General features: G+C 51.8%; 10 protein-coding genes across 10 annotated transcripts; 7 read left to right on the forward strand and 3 right to left on the reverse strand.

The window, feature by feature from the left end:
* Positions 1-506: 506 nt before the first annotated feature.
* Positions 507-3,836, forward strand: BJY04DRAFT_184082 (RNA-processing protein PTA1). The gene is made up of 8 exons (XM_073710559.1): positions 507-1,171; positions 1,285-1,450; positions 1,506-1,636; positions 1,691-1,894; positions 1,944-2,292; positions 2,339-3,153; positions 3,204-3,274; positions 3,332-3,836. Exons 1-8 carry the CDS (start codon positions 834-836, stop codon positions 3,520-3,522), a joined length of 2,265 nt encoding a protein of 754 aa, XP_073573478.1. The 5' UTR covers positions 507-833; the 3' UTR covers positions 3,523-3,836.
* A 305-nt stretch (positions 3,837-4,141) lies between these two features.
* On the reverse strand, positions 4,142-5,934 carry BJY04DRAFT_22691 (putative MFS transporter). The gene is made up of 2 exons (XM_073718517.1): positions 4,489-5,934; positions 4,142-4,380 (listed from the first exon to the last, which is right to left on the reverse strand). The coding sequence occupies exons 1-2, from the start codon at positions 5,865-5,867 to the stop codon at positions 4,260-4,262; spliced, it is 1,500 nt and encodes a 499-aa protein (XP_073573479.1). The 5' UTR covers positions 5,868-5,934; the 3' UTR covers positions 4,142-4,259.
* Positions 5,935-6,347: 413 nt separating this feature from the next.
* On the forward strand, positions 6,348-7,031 carry BJY04DRAFT_22699 (uncharacterized protein). Its single transcript, XM_073718534.1, has one exon. It carries the CDS (start codon positions 6,471-6,473, stop codon positions 6,831-6,833), a length of 363 nt encoding a protein of 120 aa, XP_073573480.1. The 5' UTR covers positions 6,348-6,470; the 3' UTR covers positions 6,834-7,031.
* An 83-nt stretch (positions 7,032-7,114) lies between these two features.
* On the forward strand, positions 7,115-8,937 carry BJY04DRAFT_216017 (Metallo-peptidase family M12-domain-containing protein; the record flags this gene model as incomplete). The annotated part of the gene is made up of 3 exons (XM_073715618.1): positions 7,115-7,184; positions 7,233-8,280; positions 8,340-8,937. The coding sequence occupies 3 exons, from the start codon at positions 7,115-7,117 to the stop codon at positions 8,935-8,937; spliced, it is 1,716 nt and encodes a 571-aa protein (XP_073573481.1).
* Positions 8,938-9,059: 122 nt separating this feature from the next.
* Positions 9,060-10,981, forward strand: BJY04DRAFT_22704 (uncharacterized protein). The gene has a single exon (XM_073718549.1). It carries the CDS (start codon positions 9,657-9,659, stop codon positions 10,779-10,781), a length of 1,125 nt encoding a protein of 374 aa, XP_073573482.1. The 5' UTR covers positions 9,060-9,656; the 3' UTR covers positions 10,782-10,981.
* Positions 10,982-11,286: 305 nt separating this feature from the next.
* Positions 11,287-12,126, reverse strand: BJY04DRAFT_206263 (5'-methylthioadenosine/S-adenosylhomocysteine nucleosidase family protein; the record flags this gene model as incomplete). Its single annotated transcript, XM_073713692.1, has 1 exon — positions 11,287-12,126. The coding sequence occupies one exon, from the start codon at positions 12,124-12,126 to the stop codon at positions 11,287-11,289; it is 840 nt and encodes a 279-aa protein (XP_073573483.1).
* Positions 12,127-12,996: 870 nt separating this feature from the next.
* On the forward strand, positions 12,997-15,699 carry pmt4 (dolichyl-phosphate-mannose-protein mannosyltransferase). Its single transcript, XM_073718558.1, has 4 exons — positions 12,997-13,070; positions 13,138-13,416; positions 13,473-15,117; positions 15,164-15,699. The coding sequence occupies exons 2-4, from the start codon at positions 13,183-13,185 to the stop codon at positions 15,604-15,606; spliced, it is 2,322 nt and encodes a 773-aa protein (XP_073573484.1). The 5' UTR covers positions 12,997-13,070; positions 13,138-13,182; the 3' UTR covers positions 15,607-15,699.
* Positions 15,700-15,879: 180 nt separating this feature from the next.
* Positions 15,880-17,290, reverse strand: BJY04DRAFT_184092 (pirin family protein). Its single transcript, XM_073710560.1, has one exon. The coding sequence runs from the start codon at positions 17,131-17,133 to the stop codon at positions 15,994-15,996; it is 1,140 nt and encodes a 379-aa protein (XP_073573485.1). The 5' UTR covers positions 17,134-17,290; the 3' UTR covers positions 15,880-15,993.
* Positions 17,291-17,692: 402 nt separating this feature from the next.
* BJY04DRAFT_184093 (PRKCSH domain-containing protein) lies at positions 17,693-19,473 on the forward strand. The gene is made up of 2 exons (XM_073710561.1): positions 17,693-17,944; positions 18,000-19,473. The coding sequence occupies exons 1-2, from the start codon at positions 17,825-17,827 to the stop codon at positions 19,398-19,400; spliced, it is 1,521 nt and encodes a 506-aa protein (XP_073573486.1). The 5' UTR covers positions 17,693-17,824; the 3' UTR covers positions 19,401-19,473.
* Positions 19,474-19,952: 479 nt separating this feature from the next.
* Positions 19,953-24,623, forward strand: BJY04DRAFT_22721 (cytoskeletal protein-binding protein SLA1). The gene is made up of 5 exons (XM_073718584.1): positions 19,953-20,333; positions 20,510-21,823; positions 21,875-21,911; positions 21,962-23,809; positions 23,861-24,623. The coding sequence occupies exons 1-5, from the start codon at positions 20,136-20,138 to the stop codon at positions 23,884-23,886; spliced, it is 3,423 nt and encodes a 1,140-aa protein (XP_073573487.1). The 5' UTR covers positions 19,953-20,135; the 3' UTR covers positions 23,887-24,623.
* The last annotated feature ends 22 nt before the right edge of the window (positions 24,624-24,645 follow it).

Here is a 24,645-nt window from a genome sequence, read left to right on the forward strand (position 1 = left end):
AGGAATCGAATGATCCGGCCGAAGGATGTCTTGGCGTTCAACTGTTCCGCTTGGTCAGGTACCGGCTTCACGGCTTCAGCGTAGACCCTCGGTATGAAGTGTGGCTCTGAGTTCCAACCGAATCTTATGGTAGACTCATATTGGTGCTCACACTGTTTTTCACACACTCAGAGAGCCACAATCCACATTGGGTGGAACATACGAGATGATGCAAATCTGTATAGTTCCAGTATCACGTGACAGTATGCAACAATGCGAAAGCGCAGTCGACGTCAGCCATTTCAATGAATCTAAAGACATGAAATTTGGATACATGAATCTTGCCTCATATTGTCAACTGTCATTCGCAGGAAGTATAATGAATCCACCCCCGGCATGCCTGTGGTGCACGTCAAGTCGCACCGGAGCGCGGCCAAACGCTGCTCCGAGCAGCAATCCGGCGGACATTCTGCAACGGCCTCGAGATAGCCGCTTTCCTCGCCTGTTTGTTTCATGCTTCTTTCATCCTCTCTCTTACGTATTTCCCATTTTTTTCCGCCTTGACTCGATACTAGACCCTGCAGCTATACCGCCGCCGATGAGCTGCTTAATTCGCCATCTATCTAATAAGCTCAATCTGTTTCACGTGTTCTATTCGTCTCGTGAGCAAGCAACAATAGCTGTCGCGCCTCGGTCTTGAGCGCACATCCTTTGATTTGACTCCCCACTATCTGCTTCAGTCGTGCACAACGTAGAAAGGTTACAGAAACTCGCCTCGCTTCCATTTTAAGCTTTTTTTCCAAAGTGATACCTTCACTCCTGAACTGGTTCTCCCCTCATCCAACGGAGCCGCCATGGCTCAAACGGCGGACCAGGTCGCCACTCAGCTTGCGCAGCTCAACAATGCTCGTAATCTCGTCCTCGGAGATGCCGCCTTCTACCCCCAGATCGTGAACGGAGTCCTTCCTATCATCGGTGCGCACGCGCGAGTCGAATTGCGACGATGGGGAACCGAGTTCCTGGCCGAAACCTTCGCCAGTCCGACGTTTGCAACCGCCCAGAAGGAAAAGCTGGCTACAGAGGTGCTACAGACAGTACGGAATATATTGGAATTGCCGGAAAATGATCAATTGGTTTTGAAGAATATAGCCCAGACTGCTGCCAGTCTATATCCGTTGGTTTTTAGGCATATGTAGGTGCTCGGTGCTTGCTTCTGCTTCCCCCGGCGGCTGCCTTTCGTAGTTGGCAATGGTCAAAGAGCTGTCTCCCAGTGGATTCCACGATCACTAATACTCGACGTGACAGTATCAACCATCCCGAAGACAAAGAATCGTGGGAGCATCTTGAGGCGATCAAACAGGACCTTTTGCGGAGATGGGACTCGTTCTCGTCTCCCGTCAAGATTGGCTGCATCAAATTCGCCCAGCGAGTTGTTCTAGTGCAAACTCATGGCCCAATAGCTGATCCTAGGGTGCGTACGCCGGATTGTGTTTCGCGACGAAATGCGAGGACTAATACTCTTTCAGCGACCTGAACAAAATGAGACATCTCTAGCCATACTTCCCCGAACCCATGCTATACTCTCCCTGCCCAGTTTAGAAGCCGAAGCCTCTGGCCTATTGGACAGGGTCTTGTCCGTCTTCCAAGAGGATGCAAGGTATGTTGCTCATTCCTTAGTGTTGTTCCTGCTAACGCGATTTATCTCTTGCAGCGATCCAATCCTCATCAACGCTACGCTAAACTGCCTAGCGACTCTCGTCCGGACTCGACAATCCATTGGGAACAAAATTATAAATGCGGTGCTCAACTTCTTCCCTGCGCGTCATGCGCGCTCACCTGTAACGCCCGCAGTTCGTGTCGGCGTGAAGTCGATGGAGAGGACAGTTCGAGCTTTATTCATCAACATCATGAAGAGGTAAGAGTCGCGGTATAAAATTTGCCCACGAATGCTAAGAACCTTCTAGGAATCCGAGTCATCCTCTCGTGTCCAAGATGCAGCATCACATCGAGCGACTAATGCAGTCCCGTATCGAGCCTGTTGATGAAGCATCAAGAAAGCGAGCACTACCGATTGAACCTACTGATGGTTTAGATGCTGCCAAACGGGCGAGACTTGATGCTGAGACCCCACCGGTCATCAGAGTACCGCCTCTTCCACCAGGTCGAGTCAGCTTTTCTCAGCTGTTTACCGTCACCGAAGATGCCGGACTCTCTTCTTTCGACGTGAAGCAGCTACCTGCCGACCTATTGGTCAAGATTGTCGTTCCTCTACTAGCGCGCGTTGACCAGTCGTCGTTAAACCAAGTTGTTGATGTATGTTATGCGTACAAGGTATTAGAGGCAGTACTGACATTCATAGGGCGTGCGAATGCGATATCAGACACTCCAGAAGCAACAAGCGACACAACCGCCTCCAGCTGCCGCTGAGGAGGAAGACGACTATGAGCCTGAATATGACCCTATGGACATCCCCACTTCGGCGGCAGATCAAGCTGGTGCGGTATCTGCTGACGTACCAGAAGAACAACCAGATATTGTGTCCCTAGGACCGTTTGTCTTGCCACGGCCTCCACCATTAAGTGAGGAGCAAGCTGCAGAAGCTGGCCGGGGAGCTGTCGCTAGAGTATTCAGCATGCTAGGGACAACCTCGTTGACGCCGACCCCGGTAAAAGGCCAGGGTCAACAACTCGGTTTCTCTCGATTAGCCGGCAGCACTTTCGATCGTGATGCGTGGGTAACATTACTTACCCGACTTGCAACCCGAGCTCCAGCAGGGTTAGAGGGGCCGAAACAGGAACCCAGTTCGCGAAAGAAGCCAACAATCTCAGACTCAATACGAGAAACCCTCTACCGATATATATTAGAAGACTTCAGAGGGCGCGTGAATGTCGGCATCATGTGGCTGAATGAGGAGTGGTACAACGACCGCATCCAAATGAAGATTGCTGCCAATAATCGGGCAGACGAAGAAGAGGAAGTGTCGGTGCCGTTGCATTACGACCATTGGGTTCTGCGGTTGCTGGATGGTTTCCTCCCTTATCTAGATACCCGGGACATCAAGATCTTTATTCGATTCTTGAGCGAAACGCCAGAGATCACGATATCCATCGCCAAACGCATAGCCAGTCTTGCGAAGGATCCTGAACGAGTGAGCCTCTGCGTTCAGTCCTTTATGTATGTCCTAATTTCCTTATTGGCTGTGGTTGGAGACTGATTTTTAACAGGTATTTGATCATGTTCCGTCCTCCAGCTCGAGAAATCTGCCTCGATGCCCTGGAGGAGGTTTATCAGAACTGTAAGTTGCATACATGGTGTTCAACTCATTCTGTTCAGTCGCTAATCACTTCTACAGACGAAGAATCCCGCCCATCAGCAGGCAAAGTTCTCTCAAGATGGCGCCCTCAAAGAATCGAGCAACTCCAAGCCGAACAAACAACCCTAGTAAACCGCACAATCGAGACACCCACCCCAGCAGTCACAAACGGCGCAAAAGACCCCCGGCTTGCGCACTCATCCGATCCCCGCTTATCCTCGGTCTCCTGAACAAATATCATCAACCCACTCGCGCCTCTCGAAGCGTTTCGTACATCTATCACAATAGGATGATTCTCTGCCCTCCATATCAATTTCCATCAATCATGTTCGGTTACCTAACCTAATCTATTATCTTTTCGGCTGATATATGAGCTTGGTTTGTTCTCGCATTTTTCAGCCAATGCAATTTTCTTGCTGGGAGTGGAGTAGTAAAGGGGATGCTAGGTCTTTACATATGTATTATTATCATTATGGCGATGGGTTCTGAGCGAAATCATGGGTTGGGATGTATAGCAATTGCAGATGACATGCTACAATATAACCAGTTCTTCATCCACCATTTTATTCCCTGTAGAATATACCATGTCTGACTAATACTCAAGCGAACAGCAGGGCTCTACAAGCCCCCCGCGAGTACAGAGTACAATACTTACCCACGCCAACCGAGCCCTCATCTGCAGAACTGGCGATGTGACCTCACGTAGCTCTAGGACGGCCCACCTATACTACATACAACGATGTACAATAGACAAGTGCGTCCTTATCTCGTCAAATCAAATATAGTTCAAGAATGGCCCACGTATATCCATATGATCGCTGGGAATTGAATTGAGTTCTGTCTATATCTATCTCTTATCTATAACTATAGAATATCCTCTATGACCCACACCTATTTGCACGCAGTTATCATCGCGAATGCAGGCCGCACGAAGTCCATCTACTTAGCAAGATTAGATTAGATGAAATCAATACGTATACCGAAACCCAACCGTGCCCTGCAACACCACGCCCGCCTTCTGCCTCCTATTCTGGAAATAGAATCCCACCGTGAACATCACCACGATGATAATCATAAGGATATGAGACCTGTCCAAGACCAGATTCATCCGTTAGCAGTCTACCCCAAGCCCTCGCACCGACAAACCAAACACTAAAAGATGGAAAACAAGATTAGAAAGAAAGTAAGCAACTCACCCAAGTGAAACCCCCACCGCCGTCTTATACCCCGGCGCCTCACTCGACCGCACAATGTAGCTCCCTGCAATCGAGCCAAGCCCGTTACAGGCGGCGACGGCTGCGGCTGTCGTAGCGCGCTTCCATTGCCCGACTACATTGTTTGCCATGTAGGCGTTCAGGGCGGCCCAGTTCGAGACGTAGGCGCCTGTTGCGAGGAAGGTGCCGATGTAGCGGACGGCCACGGAGGTGGAAGATGGGAGGCCGAACATTAGATACCCGGCTATTAGGCAGAGGGCGTTGAAGGTTATAAGTGGGGCGCGGAGGAGGAATGTGTCTCCGAGGAACGAGGTGAGGAGGACGGGGAGGAGGGAGTAGTAGTAGGGCTGTTTGGGGTTAGGTTGGCGGGCTGGTAGTAAGAGGTGGGGGAGGATTACCGGGGTAGAGAGGAGGATGGAGTCGTTACTTGAGAAGCCCATGCCCGAGACCAGGATCTGGGGGAGGAAGTAGTTCAATGCCGTGGAGACGATGTTGAGTAGGAAATACATGCAGGCGAAGCCGTATAGTTTCGGGTCTGTGAAGTTGACGAGAACTTTGCGCCATTCGAATGGGTCCGGGACGACATCGCCGCGATCAGACTGGATGCGCTGGGTAGCGACTTTGCATTCCGCTTCGGTCAGGAAGTAGACGCTGTTACGTGCGTTTTCTGGGAAGTCGACCATCCACCAGTAGGTGATTATGCCGATTACGCAGGTGATTAAGCCCTGGACGAGATACATCCAGCGCCAGCCCTCCAGCCCCGCTCTGCCGTGGAGTTGATTAAGGCCGTAGTTGACGATATACCCTGTAGCTAGGGCAGCGACTTCACCAGACTGCAGGAACGCAAAGCGGAGTTGCTGCTCCTTTCTCGTGTACCATGTGCTGACCAGATAGGTCAGGCCGGGGTAGATCCCTGACATGGCGATGCCTAGGAGGACGCGGACAGCAATCATCTGGCGCCATGTCTGCACGAAGGCCGTGCAGAGGGTGATCAGACCGAAGCAGAACGTGATAGCGGCAAACCAGAGCCGTGGGCCGACCCAGCGCACGGCGACGGTGCAGGGGAGCTGGAAGACGACACTGGCGACGGTGAAGATGAAGATTGAGACAGAGTAGCGCTGACCTTGCAGGTCGAGGTCACTGAGTAGTGTCGTAACAGATGCAGAAGCGAGGATTCCTGAGTCGAGTAGATTGAGACTGCAGAGGAGGCCGGCGATGGTGCAGAGGCGTAGATCGGCTTTTCGGCGAATGCGCGCCTCGAGATATTTCCATTCCGCGGGCGTGAACTCTTCTGCGTTGATTGTCTCATTCACAGGGGAGAAGGACTTTTCAGATGCTAGCTGTCGGCCATGGTCTTGCATGGTGCACGCAGCAATGGTCTGAAAAGGCTGGAGAGGATGGGGAAAAGGGATGGAGGGGTTAGTTGGAGTCGAAAGTGAAGTTTTTGTTATCTTGAGTCACGACATCGCTCCTGATAATCATGTGTCACCATCTGTTCAGATTCTGTCTGCTTCTGCACTTATCCGTCTCGGAGAGATAGATGATAGTGTGCAAATATATATTTGCATAACCACCAACTCCATGGCTTTGAGGTATAAACAGAAATGATACCTGGGCTGGCTTTATCCACTCACACCCTTCCTTCATTTTTTACTTGTATACTCCGAGGAGACTACTAACTATACCATGTGCCAAGGTCCAACAGTATTAGCCTCTTAATCTGCTACGCGGGTGTGACGCCGGACGGTCGAACCATGATCGGATCGCTAAGCGCTGCGCTTCCAATCTAGCGTTGCGGATCGCTCACCTGGACCTGGAGCAATCTCATCGTTTCCTCCATAAAGTATGGAGAGACTACGCGACCACCAGTTCGCGGGATACTCAACTGCTCAAGACTTGTTCTGGATCATTTGATGTCAGAGGCTCAGAGCGAACGGGGGACCTTGACGACCTGATGCGACATCATGATCGTCATTTGTAAGGAGAATTCTACTCCCTGCCTGGCCCCGTATTCCATATGTAAAGTCGATAATCCCGATTTGTCCGGCATCCTTTCTGGAGAAGATGCCGATCCAATTGAGAGTGAGATAGGCAGGGGTTCTCTCCACAGCTGGCGTAGGGGCCAAGACACTGCATTGAAGCCATTCGAGTATACCGGAAAGACCACCAATGATCTCATCCCCGGGCAAAAGCTCATCGGACGACTTGCAGGGCTGTTTCAGAATTTGTTCCTGTCGAGGGTCGCTTGCTCATTGAATACATACTCTCTGTTCTGGCTTTGTATTGCTTTATTTTCGGGAAACCAAGGCCAGAGTGGCTATGCCTGATTACTCCGTGGAGAGAGCAGTTTTCGCCCCCGCGGGTCTTCAATGTACTCCATAATTTGGACCCGTTGCTGAATGCACTGGGCTTAGCCCGACATCATGGTTTTACTTTGATCTCTGAGGGATCTGGGTGGGTCGGCGTATTGGAGGCTGTGACGTATAGTTTCCAAAACATATAAGCGCTTGATCCCCCCGAATGATGGGCAAGGTCAGAATTTATGGCCCCCATGTATTATCCGTGAAGCCGTACACAGGTTTCTCAACCATAAGAGCTGTCGGCTGGCATGTGGCCTCTATTAAGTCTCGCTGTTTTTCTGGCACACCATGTCCTGGCATCTTCATCTTCGTCGATAGGTACGTTTCCAGGTGTAGACCTATAGTAGTAACTGACGTTGGTCTTAGGGCTTTTCAGTGACACACCCATTCGGCTGATCGAACCGACCGTAAACACCCCATCTCACACAGTTGCAGGACATTCGCATTTCAACATAACTGCCCGAGTCGACGGATATGACCAGCAAGTCGCCTTTGTCCTGGAGCCGAACCAGGACCTTATCACCCAAGGAACTCGAGTTCGGTATTTGGATGACAGTCGGGACACGCAGAATGTCGAATCGCTCGCAGACTTGCCATACCACGTAACGAAGGGAGCAGTATGGACAAACTCGCGCGACCAACATTGGAATAATGTTGGATGGGCAAGATTGATGGTGACTCGAGATGGACCGGCTCCATTGTTTGAAGGCACATTCACGATTTTGTCCCAGCAGTTCCAGGTTCGAACGCAGACAAGTGGTTCCTCGGAAAGTGATAGCAATGAGCAACTCTGGGTTTATCCGACGTCGTCGATAAACTCAACGAATATCCCACAGGAGGGGCTTTCCCTAGAAAGAGCCGGATGCATAACTACACCCCGGCCGACATTGGATAAACGGCAGACTTGGTTTAGCAACGACAGCACAACAAACAACACTGGTAAGCCACTCGGTTGTTCTGCTACGCGACATATTGCGTACATTGGCGTCGCCATCGACTGCTCCTACAGAGCTGCCTTTGACTCCGACGAGGAAGTGAAGCGTAACATCATCAGTGTTGCAAACACCGCTTCCGTAGTTTTCGAAAACAGTTTCAATATTGCCTTAGCACTCCGTGATTTCTATGTTAGTGGTACCGAATGTTCAAACAATACATCTAGCACGCACCAATGGAATGCCCCCTGTTCGAGTGGAGATCTCAACTGGCGGCTCAACCAATTCACAGCGTGGAGAGCCACTGTTCAAGACGATAATGCCTACTGGACACTCATGACTGGTTGCGCTGCTCCTGATGGTGAGATAGGCGTATCTTGGGTGGGGGAGGTGTGCAAGACAGGAAAAGACTATAACGGTCTGGGATCCGGCATCGGGGCCAATGTCGTTGGGCATTCTAGTACTGAATGGCAGGTTTTCGCGTGAGTACTCATGACTACCTCGTGGTAAAGGGCTTTGTCGCTGACTGCAGCATGCTTAGGCACGAGTCGGCCCACATGTTCGGCGCAAATCATGACTGCGACTCCGATGCCTGCGCATCCAATCTTGATTCGCCTGGAGATTGCTGCCCGTTTACTTCAAGCACCTGCGATGCTCAAGCAGATTACCTGATGAGTCCCATCACCAATAAGGGAATGACAGGGTTCTCGGACTGTACGATAGGGAGTATCTGTTCCCAAATAAGCCGTGCCGATGTCGATACGCGGTGCCTGGTAACCCAAGCAGAGGTGGATGATTTGCAAGAGGAGGTCAATCTCCCAGTCGGTCAATGTGGTAACGGAATTGTCGAGAACGGTGAGGGGTGCGACTGCGGAGGAGACTCGTGCGACGAATCCGAAAGGCGCTGCTGTGACCCGGTGACCTGTCAGTGGCGGGACGAAGGGGTGTGTGCCTTATCCCAAGATGAAGGAGGTGGCTTCTCGTCCTGGCTCGGAGATCACAAGTCGTTGTTTATCGGCTTGTGCGCTGGCCTGGGAAGTTGTATCATCCTCTTGGTGGGACTCCTGGTGTTCGCTTCGGTCCATAGAAAGAGACGCAAGAAGAAGCTCAAGGAAGGGGACTCAGATAATGATTCATGATTGAGGAGATAATGACAAGCATTGACCATTTGGCTGGCCATAACTATCTGCAGCATTGAATCTTTGCATACGCAAGGAAGATGGTAGTGTAGGACTGTAGTCTGCAAATCATAGATGGATGGCACGAAGGATCCCAAGGGTATGATTCGCTATGTATGGTAGTGGCAACACCCAAGAAGCTAGTGTTGTACTCCGGAATAGAGATGAGTTCTCCGTATCCGTTCGATAGTTACCTTTCCATCACTGCAAGCTTAGCCTGCAGAATGAATGACCATGGAGGAAATGCTTGTCATGACTCGGTGCTCCACAGATCGAAGGTGGGCTGCGAGTAAAGGCGATGATATTTGGTGAAGCTGTCGCGGAGTGGAGCTACAGTGTCCCAGACTGACCCCGCAGCCTCCAATTCGACCCACGCCCGCTCTTCCTTCGGACGAAGGGAGTGAGTGAGCTTTCACGATAAGTTGGTGCCACAGCGCCCTGTCTCTGCCGCCATGGACTTTCTTTCAATACCTCCTGCTCATCTGTCCTTGCTTTGATTTCCTCTTTCAATTCAGCCTCATTCCTCCCATTCCTTTTGTTGTTCGGAGATTCACCGCTAGATACCTCCACCTCAGGACCTCAAATATTTTCTCCCCTCACCAACGGCCGATTTGCTCGTCGGGCATTTATAGAAACGTCCTAGTTATATCGCCGGTTGCTGAACTGCGAACCTCGTGACAATGGTCGAGCTCATTCCTCCCCCCAATTCTCGTGACCTGCTTCCTCCGCTGCTCGCCTGCCTCCCTACTGCCTTCGTCTCTGCGCAGCCCCCGCCTGCGCTTCTTCCGCTCTTGTCGCCTATCCTGCGCCAGAGAGTACAGATTCTTAGTTCAGTGGCCTCCTCATCAACCGAATCATGGCTTCAACTGCTGTGCTGGGACTCCGAGAAAGGGGAGCGACTTCGGTCTTTGATTGATGGTGCCACCTTTGAGCCACATCCAGTGTCGGGAGAGATTGAGCTAGGCGACACTCCGGTGACATACAAGCGGATAGACGATGAGACCCTCCATTCGCGTCTAAACATCCCAGAATATGAACTGAAAGTGGTGTATCTGTGGTGTCCCCGAGAGGAGAATTCACCGGGGTGGCTTGTCGCAGAAGTTCTTCCTAATGAGGGTGCTCGGGAGGACGACGAGACTTGGTCCTTCTCTATCGGAGAAGCAAACACCCGTGCGAAAGAGAAGCTTGTGGAGGACGCTTTAAAAGCAGCGGAGAATGACGAGCGCACAGCTGCACCGCAACAAAAAGAAGAGGATGACGACGATGACTATTGGGCTCGATATGATGCTACTCCCGGACGCACTCCTTCCGTCAAGAATCCAGCTCCGGCTTCATTATCATCTATGCTGCAGCATCAAGGACCCGGGCCATCGGAATCTTCCTACTTTTCTCAATATGCCGATGTGCAACCCGTTATGGACAGCCATGACCCAGACGAGGAGCACCCAGAACTCGGACCCACTTCGCTTGCTGGAGACATGCTAGCGGAACTTGCCAAACGAAACCTGGAGAACGGAAACGGTGATTCGACGTCTCATGAACATGAACAAAGCGGCCAGGCCAGCGGCAGGAAGCTAAGCCATCCGCGCCCGGCGTCTGCATCGTCATCAAATTCAGAAACAGTATCGAAGCTGGAGCAGGAAGCGGAGAACCATTCCACATACGAGTTCGGAGTGAAACAGCACATTAGCTCAAACATCAAGAGTCTCTTCCGGCTTGCCAAAGCAACCGGACTTTCTCGAGCCGACTTTCAGTCACTGGTCCAAACGGAGCTGGATCTGTTGAATGTGTCTGATGATGATTGAATCGGAGTACTTCCTACATTGTGGATGATTTGTTGTATTTGTGAGCCTGTCAGATTGATACCATCATATTATGGCATTGCTGGAGCGTCTGGAGCATTGTGCTGCATTTTGGATATCCAATATCTTGTGAGCTTTGTTTGTGTCTTTATCATGGCCTGTTCATATAGAAAATGATATCACCTATTCATCTTCGTTTATTATTACAGTGCCTTTTGCTGCTTCATGGCAAATTTCCTCTCACGCTAAAGTCTCGTCGCCGCCTGGGTAGCGACCAAGTAGATAGAAGTTGTCCTCACGGTTTCCACTTCTCCAACTTCATCTCTTTCCTCGACCATCCCTCACATGTCTCTGGGAACCTCGCCCAGTTCTCTGTTTACTCTTGGAACGACAACACAAAAGCAGATACGCAAGTTATTGTCGATACGAAACTTGTTATACCACAGCCTGCCGGCGCCAAATATGGTAGTGGAGGTACGTTCCTTGACTGAAGCTGATCAGATTGATTTTAAATCCAAAGCTCTAGAAACGCCTTTGCACATGCAGCCGCACTAGCAGCCGCATAGTTCTGCCACTGCTTGTTCTTGTGACAGTCTGCATAATCGGCGACTCCCTTGATAACAAGACAAGGAAAAGTATCCCATACCCCAGCGCTCTCCATCTCAAATGCAATGACTTCCTCTTCCGCTATAAGCATATCGCGAGCTTCCTCAGACTTCATGACCTGGTCCCCCGATGCGACGAGGCCGATATGAATAACAGGTAACCTTTCGCTGGTGCTGCCTCTAGGATGGGCATACTCCCAGCCCAACTGCCCGGTCACGGTGGAAAGGTGCTCGCCTAATCTATCTTGAAGCTTCTGTCGGCTCCGTCGGCCCTGTAGTTTAGCTAGAAGGGCACGAATCTCGAGACTCGGTCGTCCAAGGTTATCGAGGATGGTATCCTTTCTCAGAAACCCGTTTTGGTTCCGCCGTCCGAAATCGTACTGGACCAGTCCGCTGCTTATAATTGCGTCCCCCAGGTATATTTGCTTCCCGTCCGCGGCAGCCGGTGCGCCTCCGCATATCCCTACAACAAGGGCTAGCTTGATCCTGGGGAAGCTGGACCGGCAGTATGCAGCTACAGCGGCCCCGTGGCTTTTACCCATCCCCGGCATATAGACCAGCACTACGTTGTGCGCTCCGATCATACCGGTCGAGTATGCGTTGGGGTCACCCCGAGCTTTGCCGTATGGGTCGCCGTCAATATCCCAGCGGTGATCGAAGAGGCTCTCCACGGCGTCTGCTTCGAGTGGCAGGGCGCAGATGATGGCAATCCTGAAGTCATTCCTGCTTCTCGGGGTTGACATTTGGGTTTGAGCTTGCGCGGAGAAAGTCGACGCTGGTGTTTCAGCGAATGCTGAAGCTTCGATGGAATCTTGGTGGTAGGTCACATATTGATGTTGGTCGGCCGGAGATGCTGTCTGGTAGTCATAAAGCCCCTCATCCGACAGAGGGTTCTCTGAACAGATAATGCTTTTCGCGTCCAGGAACGCATGGAGCGCTGCCCAAGGTGGGATGGATCTATTGCGAGACGAGTCTGCCATTATCTATGCGAGTGTTGTCGGGTTCTCTGCGGAAGTTGGGATATTCTGACTCTGGTCGTCTATCCCCGGGGCCCTGCATCCCCGGTGAAACGTCGCGTTCAAGTTCGTTTTCAGCCTCGCGCATGCATGTACCTATCAGCCGACCAGAGAATTGGCCAATGGAGATAGCCGCAAGACGCCTCAAGGCTGATTTCTCTTCATCAGGATACTTCTTTTAGTTGATGTCATCATGCCTACTTCCTGCTCGAGGGCCCAATGCGAATTTGATAGCATGTATCATCTCTACAGCCAGATTGGTAGATTGTTATGTTGAATTTGGTTGACATTTAGGCAGTCAAAGTACCGTTCAAGTACCCTAGTCTGTATACATCGAAGACCGCAGAGTTAATCGATTGGGGGTCACCAGAAAGTCCGTGGGTGGTGATGAGCTCTGTAAGTCACCACCATGCAGATTGTTTATTGAATATGAAGGGAGACTGCCAGCTAGGAGTGAGACAGTGATTGATGGATCCGAGAGGAGTATACTTCCGAGCCCCTGAGTTGCGGCTCACATGCTTGCGGGCCTGGCCTTTACTTGTTCCGTTCCGCGCGTTCTTTGGATAAAGACACGCAACCAGACTCCACGACTCCATCGCTGGCCTCCGCAAGCACCTCCGATCTTCGATTATGCTAATTTTTCTCCCAAATACTTAGTTAATTCTTGAACAGTGAGATTTTCCCAGCTTTCCAGAGTCTTCACATTCATCAATTCCTTGCTAACTGCTGCATCCACAGTTCTATTCGTACTTTCTTTTATCCCGTTGTTTTGTCTTGGTGATTATGTCTTCTTCGCCCTCTCTTCGGAAGAGGGGCGGCAAGAAAGAGGACACTTCAGTGCCCTCTGACCCTTCTCTCGTTCCTTCATCGCCTTCGCAATTGAGTGCTGCTCCTCGCTCGTCAGAATGGGACTATCGGCTGGCCATTACCATTCTGACCGTGCTTGCTTTCATCACTCGATTCTATAAGATCTCCTACCCCGATCAAGTTGTTTTTGACGAGGTTCACTTTGGAAAGGTAGTGCTCTGCCCCGTGAAGTAGTGCGATTGATGCTGACATATGGGATTGTCTAGTTCGCTTCATACTACCTCCGCCGAACCTACTTCTTCGATGTTCATCCTCCCTTTGCCAAACTGCTCCTCGCTTTCACCGGATGGATCATCGGTTATGACGGCCACTTCTTGTTTGAGAACATTGGAGAGTCGTACATTGACAACAATGTGCCCTACGTTGCTCTCCGTGCTATGCCTGCCGCCCTCGGTGCCCTGACGATTCCCGTTGTATTTCTGATTATGTGGGAGTCTGGATACTCTCTGCCTGCTTGCGTTTTGGCTGCGGGACTTGTCCTGTTCGACAACGCCCACGTCGGAGAAGACCGCTTGATCCTCCTCGACTCTACCTTGGTCATCACAATGGCGCTGAGTATTCTCTGCTATGTTCGGTTCTACAAGCTGCGCCACGAGCCCTTTGGCCGGAAATGGTGGAAGTGGCTTCTCTTGACCGGTGTCTCTCTGAGCTGTGTTATCTCCACCAAGTACGTTGGAGTTTTCACCTTTGTCACCATCGGCTCCGCTGTCATGGTCGACCTATGGAACTTGTTGGACATCCGCCGACAAGGTGGCGCTCTCAGCATGTTCGAATGGAGCAAGCACTTTGGGGCCCGCTTCTTCTCCCTCGTCGTTGTCCCCTTCTTCTTCTACCTCTTCTGGTTCCAGGTCCACTTTGCTATCCTTTCGCATTCCGGCCCTGGCGATGACTTCATGACCCCCGCCTTCCAGGAGACGCTGAGTGATAATGCAATGGCCTCGCAATCTGTCAGCATTGAATTCTACGATACGATCTCAATCCGTCACAAGGATACAAAGGTCTTCCTGCACAGTCATCCCGACACATACCCGTTGCGGTACGACGATGGCCGAATCTCGAGCCAGGGCCAGCAGGTTACTGGATACCCGTTCAACGATACCAACAACCACTGGCAAATTCTGCCCACCGTTCCTCTGAATGAAACTGACGAGAAGGGCCGCAAAGTCCGCAACGGCGATGTCGTCCAGCTCCGCCACGTGGTTACCGACACCATCCTTCTTACCCACGATGTCGCATCCCCTTACTACCCCACAAACCAGGAATTCACCACTGTTTCGCATGAGCTCGCCGAAGGCAAAAGACACAACGATACCCTCTTCGAGATTAAGGTCGAGCATGGAAAGTCTAAGCAGGAATTCCGCACGCTCTCTAGCCAGTTCAAACTCGTGCACGTGCCCACCAAGGTCTCCATGTGGACTCATACCTCTCCTCTACCCGACTGGGCATTTAAGCAAGCGGAAATTAACGGCAACAAGAACGTTGCACAGAGCAGCAACATCTGGTTTGTTGAGGCCATCGAGTCCTTGGAAGAGGATAGTCCTCGTCTGAAGAAGGAGGAACGCAAGGTCAAGCAATTGCCTTTCTGGAAGAAGTACATCGAGCTCCAGCGTGCCATGTTCTTCCACAACAATGCCTTGACTAGCAGCCACCCCTACGCAAGCGAGCCCTTCCAGTGGCCGTTCCTTCTCCGTGGTGTCAGCTTCTGGACCAAGAGCGATACCCGCGAGCAGATTTACTTCTTGGGTAACCCCATTGGATGGTGGATCTCTAGCAGTCTTCTCGCTGTTTTCGCTGGTGTCATTGGTGCCGATCAACTCTCTCTGCGCCGCGGTGTGGATGCTGTTGAAGAGAGTAAGTCATCTTTCCATTTCTTTTCTAATGTGTACTGACCTTTTAGTCTGGGGTGTCGGCTCTCGTTCGCGTTTGTATAACAGCACTGGCTTCCTGTTCCTCTGCTGGGCTGCTCACTACTTCCCATTCTGGTTGATGGGCCGCCAGCGTTTCCTGCATCACTATCTGCCTGCGCATGTTGCCTCGGCGCTTGTCACTGGCGCTCTCATTGAGTTCATCTTCAACATCCAGCCAATCGCCGTCCCGGCGAACGTTCCGATTGCAGATGACCCGACGGGCAAAGCCAAGATCCGGCGCTTCGTTACCGCCCGTGAGCGAATGGGTGCCAAGTCTCTGGTTGCCGGCTGGATCGCAAGCTTGACCATTCTTGCTGCCACTATCTGGGGCTTCTGGTTCTTCGCCCCTCTGACCTACGGAACCCCTGGTCTGGATATTGCCGGCGTAAACGCACGTAAATGGCTTGGCTATGACTTGCACTTTGCGAAATAGGCGCTTGAAGTATGGATTCGTGGATTGGCGTTGACGCTGTAAGATGAATTGTCAGATCAAGAGTTTACTCTCGGCCGGCTTTTGTTAGATGTGGCTAGGACGTATGGACCGTCCGTCTCTGACCTGCCCCCGGCCTCGGATATCATGAGCTGGGGGTGATAACTCTCACTAACTAGTATATTTTCCTAATTGTGTAACCTGATATAGCGTGTTGCAATGAATTTTCTGTATAATTCAGTGGAAATATGAATTACGATGAAAAATCGACCTGTATTAAGGCTATGCTTGAACGTATGAAAATTATAAATCTAAAACAACTGGATATAATCAAACGCCGACACTATCTATATACATCAATCATCAATACTCAAAAATCAAAAAATACGGCTAAAAAGCCATCCTCTTCCCAATCTCACTCTCCCACCCTCTCACCCTCTCAAACCCATTCGACGCAGTCTGATAATCCAGCATCGCCTGATAAACCTCCTCCTGACTCGTCAACACAAACGGCCCATACTGCACAACCTTCTGATCCAACGGCTGGCCCGCAACAAGAATAAACCTGCCCTCCGCCTCCGCATTATCCGGCACCGACGCCTCAACATGATCCCCCGCCTGATCAAACACCACATTATGAAACTCCTTGACTAGCTTCGTCTCATTCCCAGACCCAAACACCGTCGTCCCAGAAAGCGTATACGCAAACGCATTCCACCCCACCGGCAGAACCTGCGAGATCCGCCCACCAGGCTTCACCGTCACATCAAGCAGCCACACAGGCGTATACGCCAGATCCCGCACTGAATCCACCCCATGGCTCTGCCCTGAAATCACCTTCACGCTCACCCGTCCCCCGTCAACCTCCGCCGTGGGGATCTCCTCCGCGCGCAGGTCGCGGTACCGCGGCTCACACATCTTCAGCTCCTTGGGCAGATCAACCCACAGTTGCATGCCGACGTTGGGGCTCCCGTCGGGGTTCTCGTGCGGCATCTCCGCGTGCATGATGCCCTTGCCGGCTGTCATGAATTGCAGATCGCCGGGCCCGATCGTGCCCTTGTTGCCGGCGAAGTCTTCGTGGTCGACGCCGCCGGAGAGCAGGTAGGTGATTGTTTCTTGGCCGCGGTGCGGGTGGTCGGGGAAGCCGGCACCTTTGCCGATTGTGAAGTGGTCGAGCATGAGGAAGGGGGAGAAGTTGCGGAGCTTGGGGGTGCCGATTGAGCGGCGGACGCGGGCGCCTGCGCCTTCGGCTTGCTCGATGGCGAGGAAGACGGTGCGAATTTTGCGCGGGAGGGACATGGCGGAGTTTAGGATGATTGGTGGTTGTGGGATTGTGATTGAGGTTGAGGTTGTGGGTTGTGCTGGTGTTGTAGTTTTAGTTGTCACAGGTAAGTAGCCTTGTACTCTCTGCACAAGCTCTTGAATATAGTCGATATCAATCGAGACTTTGACTTTCAAATCCGGATGAAGCTTGAAAGCTGTATAGACAATTGCAATGATGCCAACGAAGATAGACCAGAGCAGTTTCATCGATCTTGTTCGGACCCTTATATACCTTTCCTTGCTGTGTATTGAGAAAGAAGTAGAATAGCCTAGAGAACACGATCTACAGGAGCAATAGGGGATTTAGTAACTTTTTATAATTGTCGAATAAGCATTTGCCCTTTTTCTCTGCCCTTCTCCCCGGATTGCTGAGTGACGATTTGTTAAGCCGGATTTACGGGTCAAGTGGGGAGAGGGCCTCTGACAAAGATTCTTGTCAGCGGTTTGCCAAGAGATGCTGGCTGTTTGTGGCTGGTGCATTTCCAAGCATGATTCATGCCCATGAGTCTGGATTGGGTTGACACTCTTCTTTGTATGTCAGGCTGATAGAGTAATAATTAGCTTGAGAGCCTTGATCGAAGGCTAAGAGAGAGCTTCTGTGGTTGTAAGCTGTACTACGACTGAGGATCATGTGTGCCTGAATATTCCGGCTGCCAGCGTTATACCGGAGTAGATGCGGACAAGATAGAGGCACGTGCTGATAAGATCATCTTCACAGCTGTCATCAACACCACATCTTGGCTGCGCTCCTCTTCGCCCTCATATAGCTAGATTTGACCCAATTACTCGTGTCTCAAATCCTCTTCCTTCTGCGATAAATATTACCTTCGAAACGGCCACCCCCACCGCGGGTAATCCGGCCACGTCTCCCCGATCAAGAACAACACCCACCCTCCAAATGAGAAGACAATCGAGTATAGTAGCGTCCTTGCTCGTGCTTTCATGCGCGAGCTCTGGAGTCTGGGCGAAAGGGAATAGAAAATTCAATATCCTTGATGATATCCTAGCTTTTCCTCAGGTGAATTGACCTGTTACGATTGAACCAGTGCTCTCGCTAACTATACGTTGCGTAGTATCGGCTTCAATTTCCGGATGGCTTTGTTTTAGACTCACAGGCTCGCGCCTTATTAGACGAAGTCGCTTTCAGCAGCCCAGTGGCCGACAAGCGGGAAAATTATGACCAAACCCCGTTGCAGGATGAATCCCACGACCCGATACGCGACGGATCACCAGAAGGTGAAGCCAACTTATCATATGAAGAGCTGATCCTCGAAGGGCAGCGATACCTATGTCAGATCCCGGTGGTGGAGGATAGCGACAACAACCGGACAAAGGAAGAAGTCAACGAGGATGAGGAGCGCAAGGAACTCGCGCGGGCAACGGACCGTGGCCTAGAGCTCCTCAGTGAAATGGAGGGCAGATGTCTCTACTACATCTCTGGGTGGTGGTCGTACTCTTTCTGCTACATGAACCAGGTCAAGCAGTTCCACGCGCTGTCGTCCGGTGGTGGAATACCAAACTATCCGCCGATGGAGGATCACACGACTCACTCGTTCGTGCTTGGGAAATTTCCGCGCGAAGATGGGCAGGAAGAAGATGATAACGATGCGAAACCCGGAAAGATACCTACCGATCTGGCAGAGTTACAAACTATGGGCGGATCCCGATACTTGGTCCAGCATCTCGAGGGTGGCGATCGATGTGATCTCACAGGGAAGAACAGGAGGATTGAGGTACAGTTCCACTGCAACCCGCACTCGACAGATCGCATCGCTTGGATCAAGGAACTCCATACATGCTCTTACCTGATGCTCATCTACACCCCTCGTCTTTGCAACGATGTAGCGTTTCTTCCACCACCACAGGATGACGTTCATACGATAGAGTGCCGTGAGATACTCACACCAGAGGAGGTCTTTGACTGGCAAGCAATGCACGAGTACCATCTCTCCCAAAAGCTCGTTGAGTCAGCGGAGACTTCCGAGTACCCAATCATTGGGGGAATCGAAGTTGGGGCTAAACGACTGGTTGGCACCGAGGGAAGAGTGATTGAAAAGGGGCGAATAGCCACGATCGGCGAAAAGAAGGTGGAAGTGATTGCGGCTCGCGAGAAGGGCGAAGTCAAACTGTTCACCACGGATTTGAAGAAGTACGACCTTGAAGGGGAGAATTTCGAGACCCTCAAGCAGAAACTGGATAAATGGGCAGAGGGAGAGGACTGGACTCTGCAATGGGTTACACCCGCCGGAGGTCAACCACTCCTCCAAGCAGTGAAGGACCAGGAGGAGGACGAAGCTGAAAAAGCTGAGAAGACAGAACAGGGCGTCAGTGAAGAAAAGGAGGTCCCCCGGAAGATTGAGAAGAATCCTGACCGTCAAGAATGGAAGGCGCCGGAGGAGGACGTCAAGGAAGAAGAGGCTGAGAAAGGGCAGGCGGAGACAGGAAGCGAAGAGACCTTCAAAGATGAACTGTAAATACTTGGGTAGTTCTGTATATGAATTAACGATTTGGCATGTCGCTGCATCCATTATCGCCTGGAGTGTAGTGCAGATAGACTTCTGTCAGGACAAGAGAACGTGCTGCTCCCTGCATCATGGACCTAGTTTAAACGTCAATGCATATAGTTCAATAGTACAACAGTATACTTCCAAGAATTCCATGATAAAACAGACCAATGCAGGGACATTGCATCATTTCAAGGCCAATGTGGACTCGAACGGCTCCCAAGCGTAAGGCGTCGAATCCCATAGTGCTCTCTGGATGGACTGTGCTGAGGTACGCAATTACCCCCCTCAGCCCCAACGATCGGCGCTTCTCTCGGTCTTCTTCCTAGAGTCCACGGCAGGGAGTTAATTCGTGTCTTCTTCTTGAAAGTATACTTCATTGTTGAGGGTGTTCTTCTACCCCGGATTTGCTCCGTTCCAGCCTGATCCATGAGTTGGGAGCTTGCCAAGGCCAGCCCACTCTCTGTCTGCCTCTACCACCACCATTAAGACGTCGATTCCCCCGACCGTTCATTTACCTCCCATCAACCACCCACCAACAACTTCCCACTCCCTCCCCCACGACCTGTCTCACTACAATCTCGACAGATAGTCGTCTCGACCCTTCTCTCACGCTGCCGCCGCAGCCCGACCACTTCCATTCCGCCTCTTCCAGCCTCCCCGATTAGCACACGCGGCCTGTCGTTCGGTTGACCGGCGCCCACCATGGGGTTTATCGGTGTTTATACTGCCATCTACGACTACAAACCACAGGCGCAGGGCGAATTAGAGCTTCGCGAGGGAGACTTGCTTTGTATTCTCGAGAAGAGCGCCGAAGATGACTGGTGGAAGGCCAAAAAGAAGGCTGACCGGGATGATGAGGATGAGCCTGAGGGTTTAGTGCCGAACAACTATGTGGAGGAGGTAAGGACGCAATTCCTAGTTTTGTCAAAGTTAGCACATTGAAGGGTCATATGTAACGGCGATTTCGTGTCTCACGGGAGGGTTCCTGGCCATCGTCCTACCCTTCAGGGGCTGTCAGAAGCGATGACGTTTTTGCTATCACCACGGGAGACTAACAGCACATTACTCACTTATAGGCCAGACCGACGCATACGGCGAAAGCACTCTACGATTATACTCGCCAGACAGATGAAGAGGTATCGTTTTCGGAGGATGCGAGCTTAGTGGTGTACGACACCTCCGATCCGGACTGGACATTGGTTGGAGTCAATACAGATTTCGGATTCGCTCCGTCAAATTATATCGACATTCTTGAAGCCTCTGCACCCAATGCGGCTCCCGCTCCAATTCCAGCGTCCCCGGAATCTCCTTCTATACCTGCTGCTTCACCCCCTCTCCCGCAGCGACCGCAGGCACCCGTGGAGGAAGCCAGCACGTCCGTTCCGAGCTCTCCGATTGGCGCCGCTGAAAACAACCCTGCCGCTGCTGCGATAGCGAATATGTTACGAGCGCAGAATGCTCCCCAAGACACGCCCAGAGATATCCCTCCTCCGCAACCCGCGCGCCCATCCGAGCCAGAGGTGGATTACCGCGAACCCTCACCTCCGCCACCCCGGTTGCCTCGGAGGCCCCCTTCAGAGCAGATATCTTCTCCTGTACATCTTGACTCGCCGTCGCCCGCGCAATCCCCGGTTCCTCACCGTCAGTATGCATCGGTCCGAGAAATTGATGGCGGTCCAAGGGAATCACCCCCCGACATTCGGGTTGGGAGGACCCCGCGATCTCCATCTGGCTATCATATCTATAATATTAATGAAATGGTGGAAGTCATGGGTAAAAGGAAGAAGATGCCTACGACGCTAGGAATCAACATTGCCGCAGGAACTATCTTTATCTCGCCTGAAGACGACGGAGATGTACAGGAATGGACTGTTGACAAGCTCTCGCACTATTCAATGGAGGGAAAGCACATTTTTATTGACCTCGTTCGTCCAAGCAAGAACGTGGACTTCCATGCCGGAGCCAAGGATACGGCGCGAGAGATCGCCGCGGCCCTAGGTGAAATTTCTGGCGCCTATCGCGCAGAAGGCTTGCGAGAGGTTATTGCCGCTGGAACTGGTGGAGGTGGTTCTCAAAAGAAGGGAACTATCCAATATGATTTCATGGCACAAGGTGACGACGAAGTGACGGTTGCCGTGGGCGATGAGGTGGTTATCCTGGATGACACCAAGTCTGAGGAGTGGTGGATGGTCCGGCGGATCAAAAACGGAAAAGAGGGTGTAGTCCCGAGCAGCTACGTTGAAGTGACCGGATTTGTTACGAGTCCTTCTGCTCCAAACACCGTCGAGTCCGGATTGTCAGCCGTCGAGATAAATAGGATTGAGGAGGCTCGTAAGGCCAAAGAAGCTGCACAACAGTCTATAGCCGAGTCAGCGCCGCGCAGCCCTACGGTATTGTAACCAACGCCCATTGACTGACAATGCTTGCTAACCGTCTTATAGCACCGTAAGAAAGACAGCAAGAGTAGCCAAAAATCCAGTAAGTGCACGTCTTATTTATGTTACCGAATTCTACTGACGATTACGCAGAGCCCGATCCGGCCAAGGTGAGGACGTGGGTTGACAGATCAAAGGCATTCACCGTGGAGGCCCAATTCATTGGCTTGCAGGATGGTAAAATCCATCTACACAAGACCAACGGCATCAAAATTGCAGTTCCCATCCCGAAAATGTCCTATGATGACTTGGAGTATGTTGAAAAGGTCACCGGAAAGTCTTTGGACGAAGACAAACCTCTAGCCGACATTCGGCGCCGATCTCACTTGAAAGCTGAGGCTGCAGAAAAGAGTCGGTCTTCGACCGAAGGAAAGTCTGGCGCTGGATTCCAGCAGTCCGACTATGACTGGTTTGACTTCTTCCTCAAGGCTGGTGTTGGTCCTCATCAGTGTGAGCGGTACGCCCAAAACTTCCACAAAGACTCCATGGATGAGGGCATTCTCCCCGATATCTCAGCTGAGACCCTACGTACCTTGGGCTTGAAGGAGGGTGATATTCTCCGGGTGATGCGCCACTTGGACGGACTGTTCGGACGTACTGGTGGAAAGTCAAAGCTGCGTAACGTGAGCTTTGGCGGGGAGGAGGTCATTAGCAATGGCGAGGCCGGTGGCCTCTTTTCCGGCCCTGGTGGCATGCTGCAGAATAATACGCGCAAAGGCCGGCCAGCTCCAGCTGTCCAAACAAACGATGTGGTTGATCCGAAGGTATTTGAGCAAAAGGACGCGGCCAAGCCGGCGGAGCCTGCCACCAGTAGCACTCCTCCACCAGCTGCCGTCGCCGAGAAACCAGTCCAAAAGGGATTCGATGATGATGCATGGGAAGTAAAGGCCCCCAAGCAACAGCCAGCTCCGACAGCCGCTTCACCTCCTCCCGCTGCAACGCCTGCCGCAGCGCCCCCTGCCACTAGCCAGCCCCCGACTCAGCAGCCGCTCGCCGGCGCAATGGCAGACCTCTCCCTACTTCAAGCTCCTCTTCAGCCGACTCCTGCGCCGGCTCCCGCTCCAGCCCCCGCTCCTACTCAAACACCACCTGTGGCGCAGCCCATCCAAGTCCAGCAAACAGCGCTTCCTGTGCCTCAGCAGCCACAACCGCAACAGCCCGGGGCATCCCCTGGCTTCTTTGCTCAACTGGGCCAGGCTGGGCAACAACAGCCTATGCAGACCGGGCTCCAAGGGTTCAGCCCTCAGCAAACCGGCTTTCAGCAACCTAGGCAGCGTCCACAGGCTCCCCAGGTCGTTGGTCAGAACTCACTTCTCCCGCCTCCGCCTCAGCGACCACTCTCTGCACCCCAGAACATGCCTCAGCAGCCACCATTTGGCCTACCTCAACTACAGCCCCAGCTTACTGGTCTGCCTCAGCAGGGCCCTCAATTGGCGCCTCCGGGGCAGAGCTTGGCTGAATTGAACCAGCAACGCTTCCAGCCCCAATTCCAGCAGCCACAGCCCACAGGATTCATGGGCCAGAATCAGTTCCAAAATGGAAACCAATTCCAGAACGGACTGATGCCACAGCCTACTGGCTTTCAGCCTCAGTCTCAATTTGGAATCCAACAGCAACAGACCGGATTCCAAGGCCTTGCGCCCCAGCCCACCAGCTTCGGCGGCTTCCAACCCCCTCCTCAACAGCCCATGGCAACAGGCATCAACTCTATGCTCCCTCCAGCACTTCAGCCTCAACCTACGGGCCTGAACGGCTCAGGTTCTCTGGCTTATTCGCCATCTCCACCCCCAATCCCACCTATTCCCCAGCAACACACCATCACGCCATTGCAGCCCCAGAAGACCGGTCCTGCCCCTCCCATCCGATTCGGTGTGAAACCCGAAGCCCCCAAGAAGCTCGCTCCCCAGCCAACAGGAATGAAGGCCAACCTTGCCCAAGCCAGTAAGTCCCTGTCCACTTCTTTGGCCATATCAGTCTACTAATCAGCCACAGCACCCACCAACCCCTTCGGCTTCTAGAGAGAGCAGACGTGTACATAGGATCTCCAACCTCGCAGCACATGACCTTTCCATTATACATTTATACTTACTTTTCTTTTGCTCATTCTGCTGGCGGGATTGCAAGCATGTCCTGTCCTTATTCTTCCGTCTCCACATAAGCACTATGATACATGCAGCGATCTACGCATGACCTGATCTCAACTCTCCCATCATTTACCCCTCACGTCGCACGTCGCAAAAACCCCCAGGATGCAGATGCAGCTTCAGCGAACTAGACTTCGATATCCCCTTTCCTTGCTCTTGCTATTTGCCCAGCTTGTTACCCCTTGGTCTTACTTCTTCTACCCCTCTGGATTGAATTGGACGGGACTAGACTGATCCGATCCGATCAGTCACCTATATGCACGTAATTTTGGAAGAACCCTCAACGCTAACGCTTTCCATATCCACTCTGACTCATGTGCCCTGTTTTTGACCCTTGTTGGTGTGGCCTGTGAGAGTCTGATACTCCTCTGTGCTCTGTGCTCTACTATGCAAACCCAGCATTGTCCTTTTTTCTTCGCCTGTTCTTAATTTATATTCTTATTATCCCCATTTGCTGTTTGTTTGTTTGTTCCTGACCTGTTCTGGCTGGTGTTGCTTTATTTATTGGTTTGCCTGTTGTTATGTAACTATCTTAAGCTTATGCTACACTTTCATAGCTAGTTGGCTGGTTGGTAGTTTTATCCGAGACTTCATCGACTGTCTAACCAAGCTAAACTTGCTCTTGAGTTGTAA

Source organism: Aspergillus karnatakaensis (genome assembly GCF_047715665.1).
Source record: "Aspergillus karnatakaensis strain CBS 102800 unplaced genomic scaffold BJY04scaffold_13, whole genome shotgun sequence".
Taxonomy (NCBI): domain Eukaryota; kingdom Fungi; phylum Ascomycota; class Eurotiomycetes; order Eurotiales; family Aspergillaceae; genus Aspergillus; species Aspergillus karnatakaensis.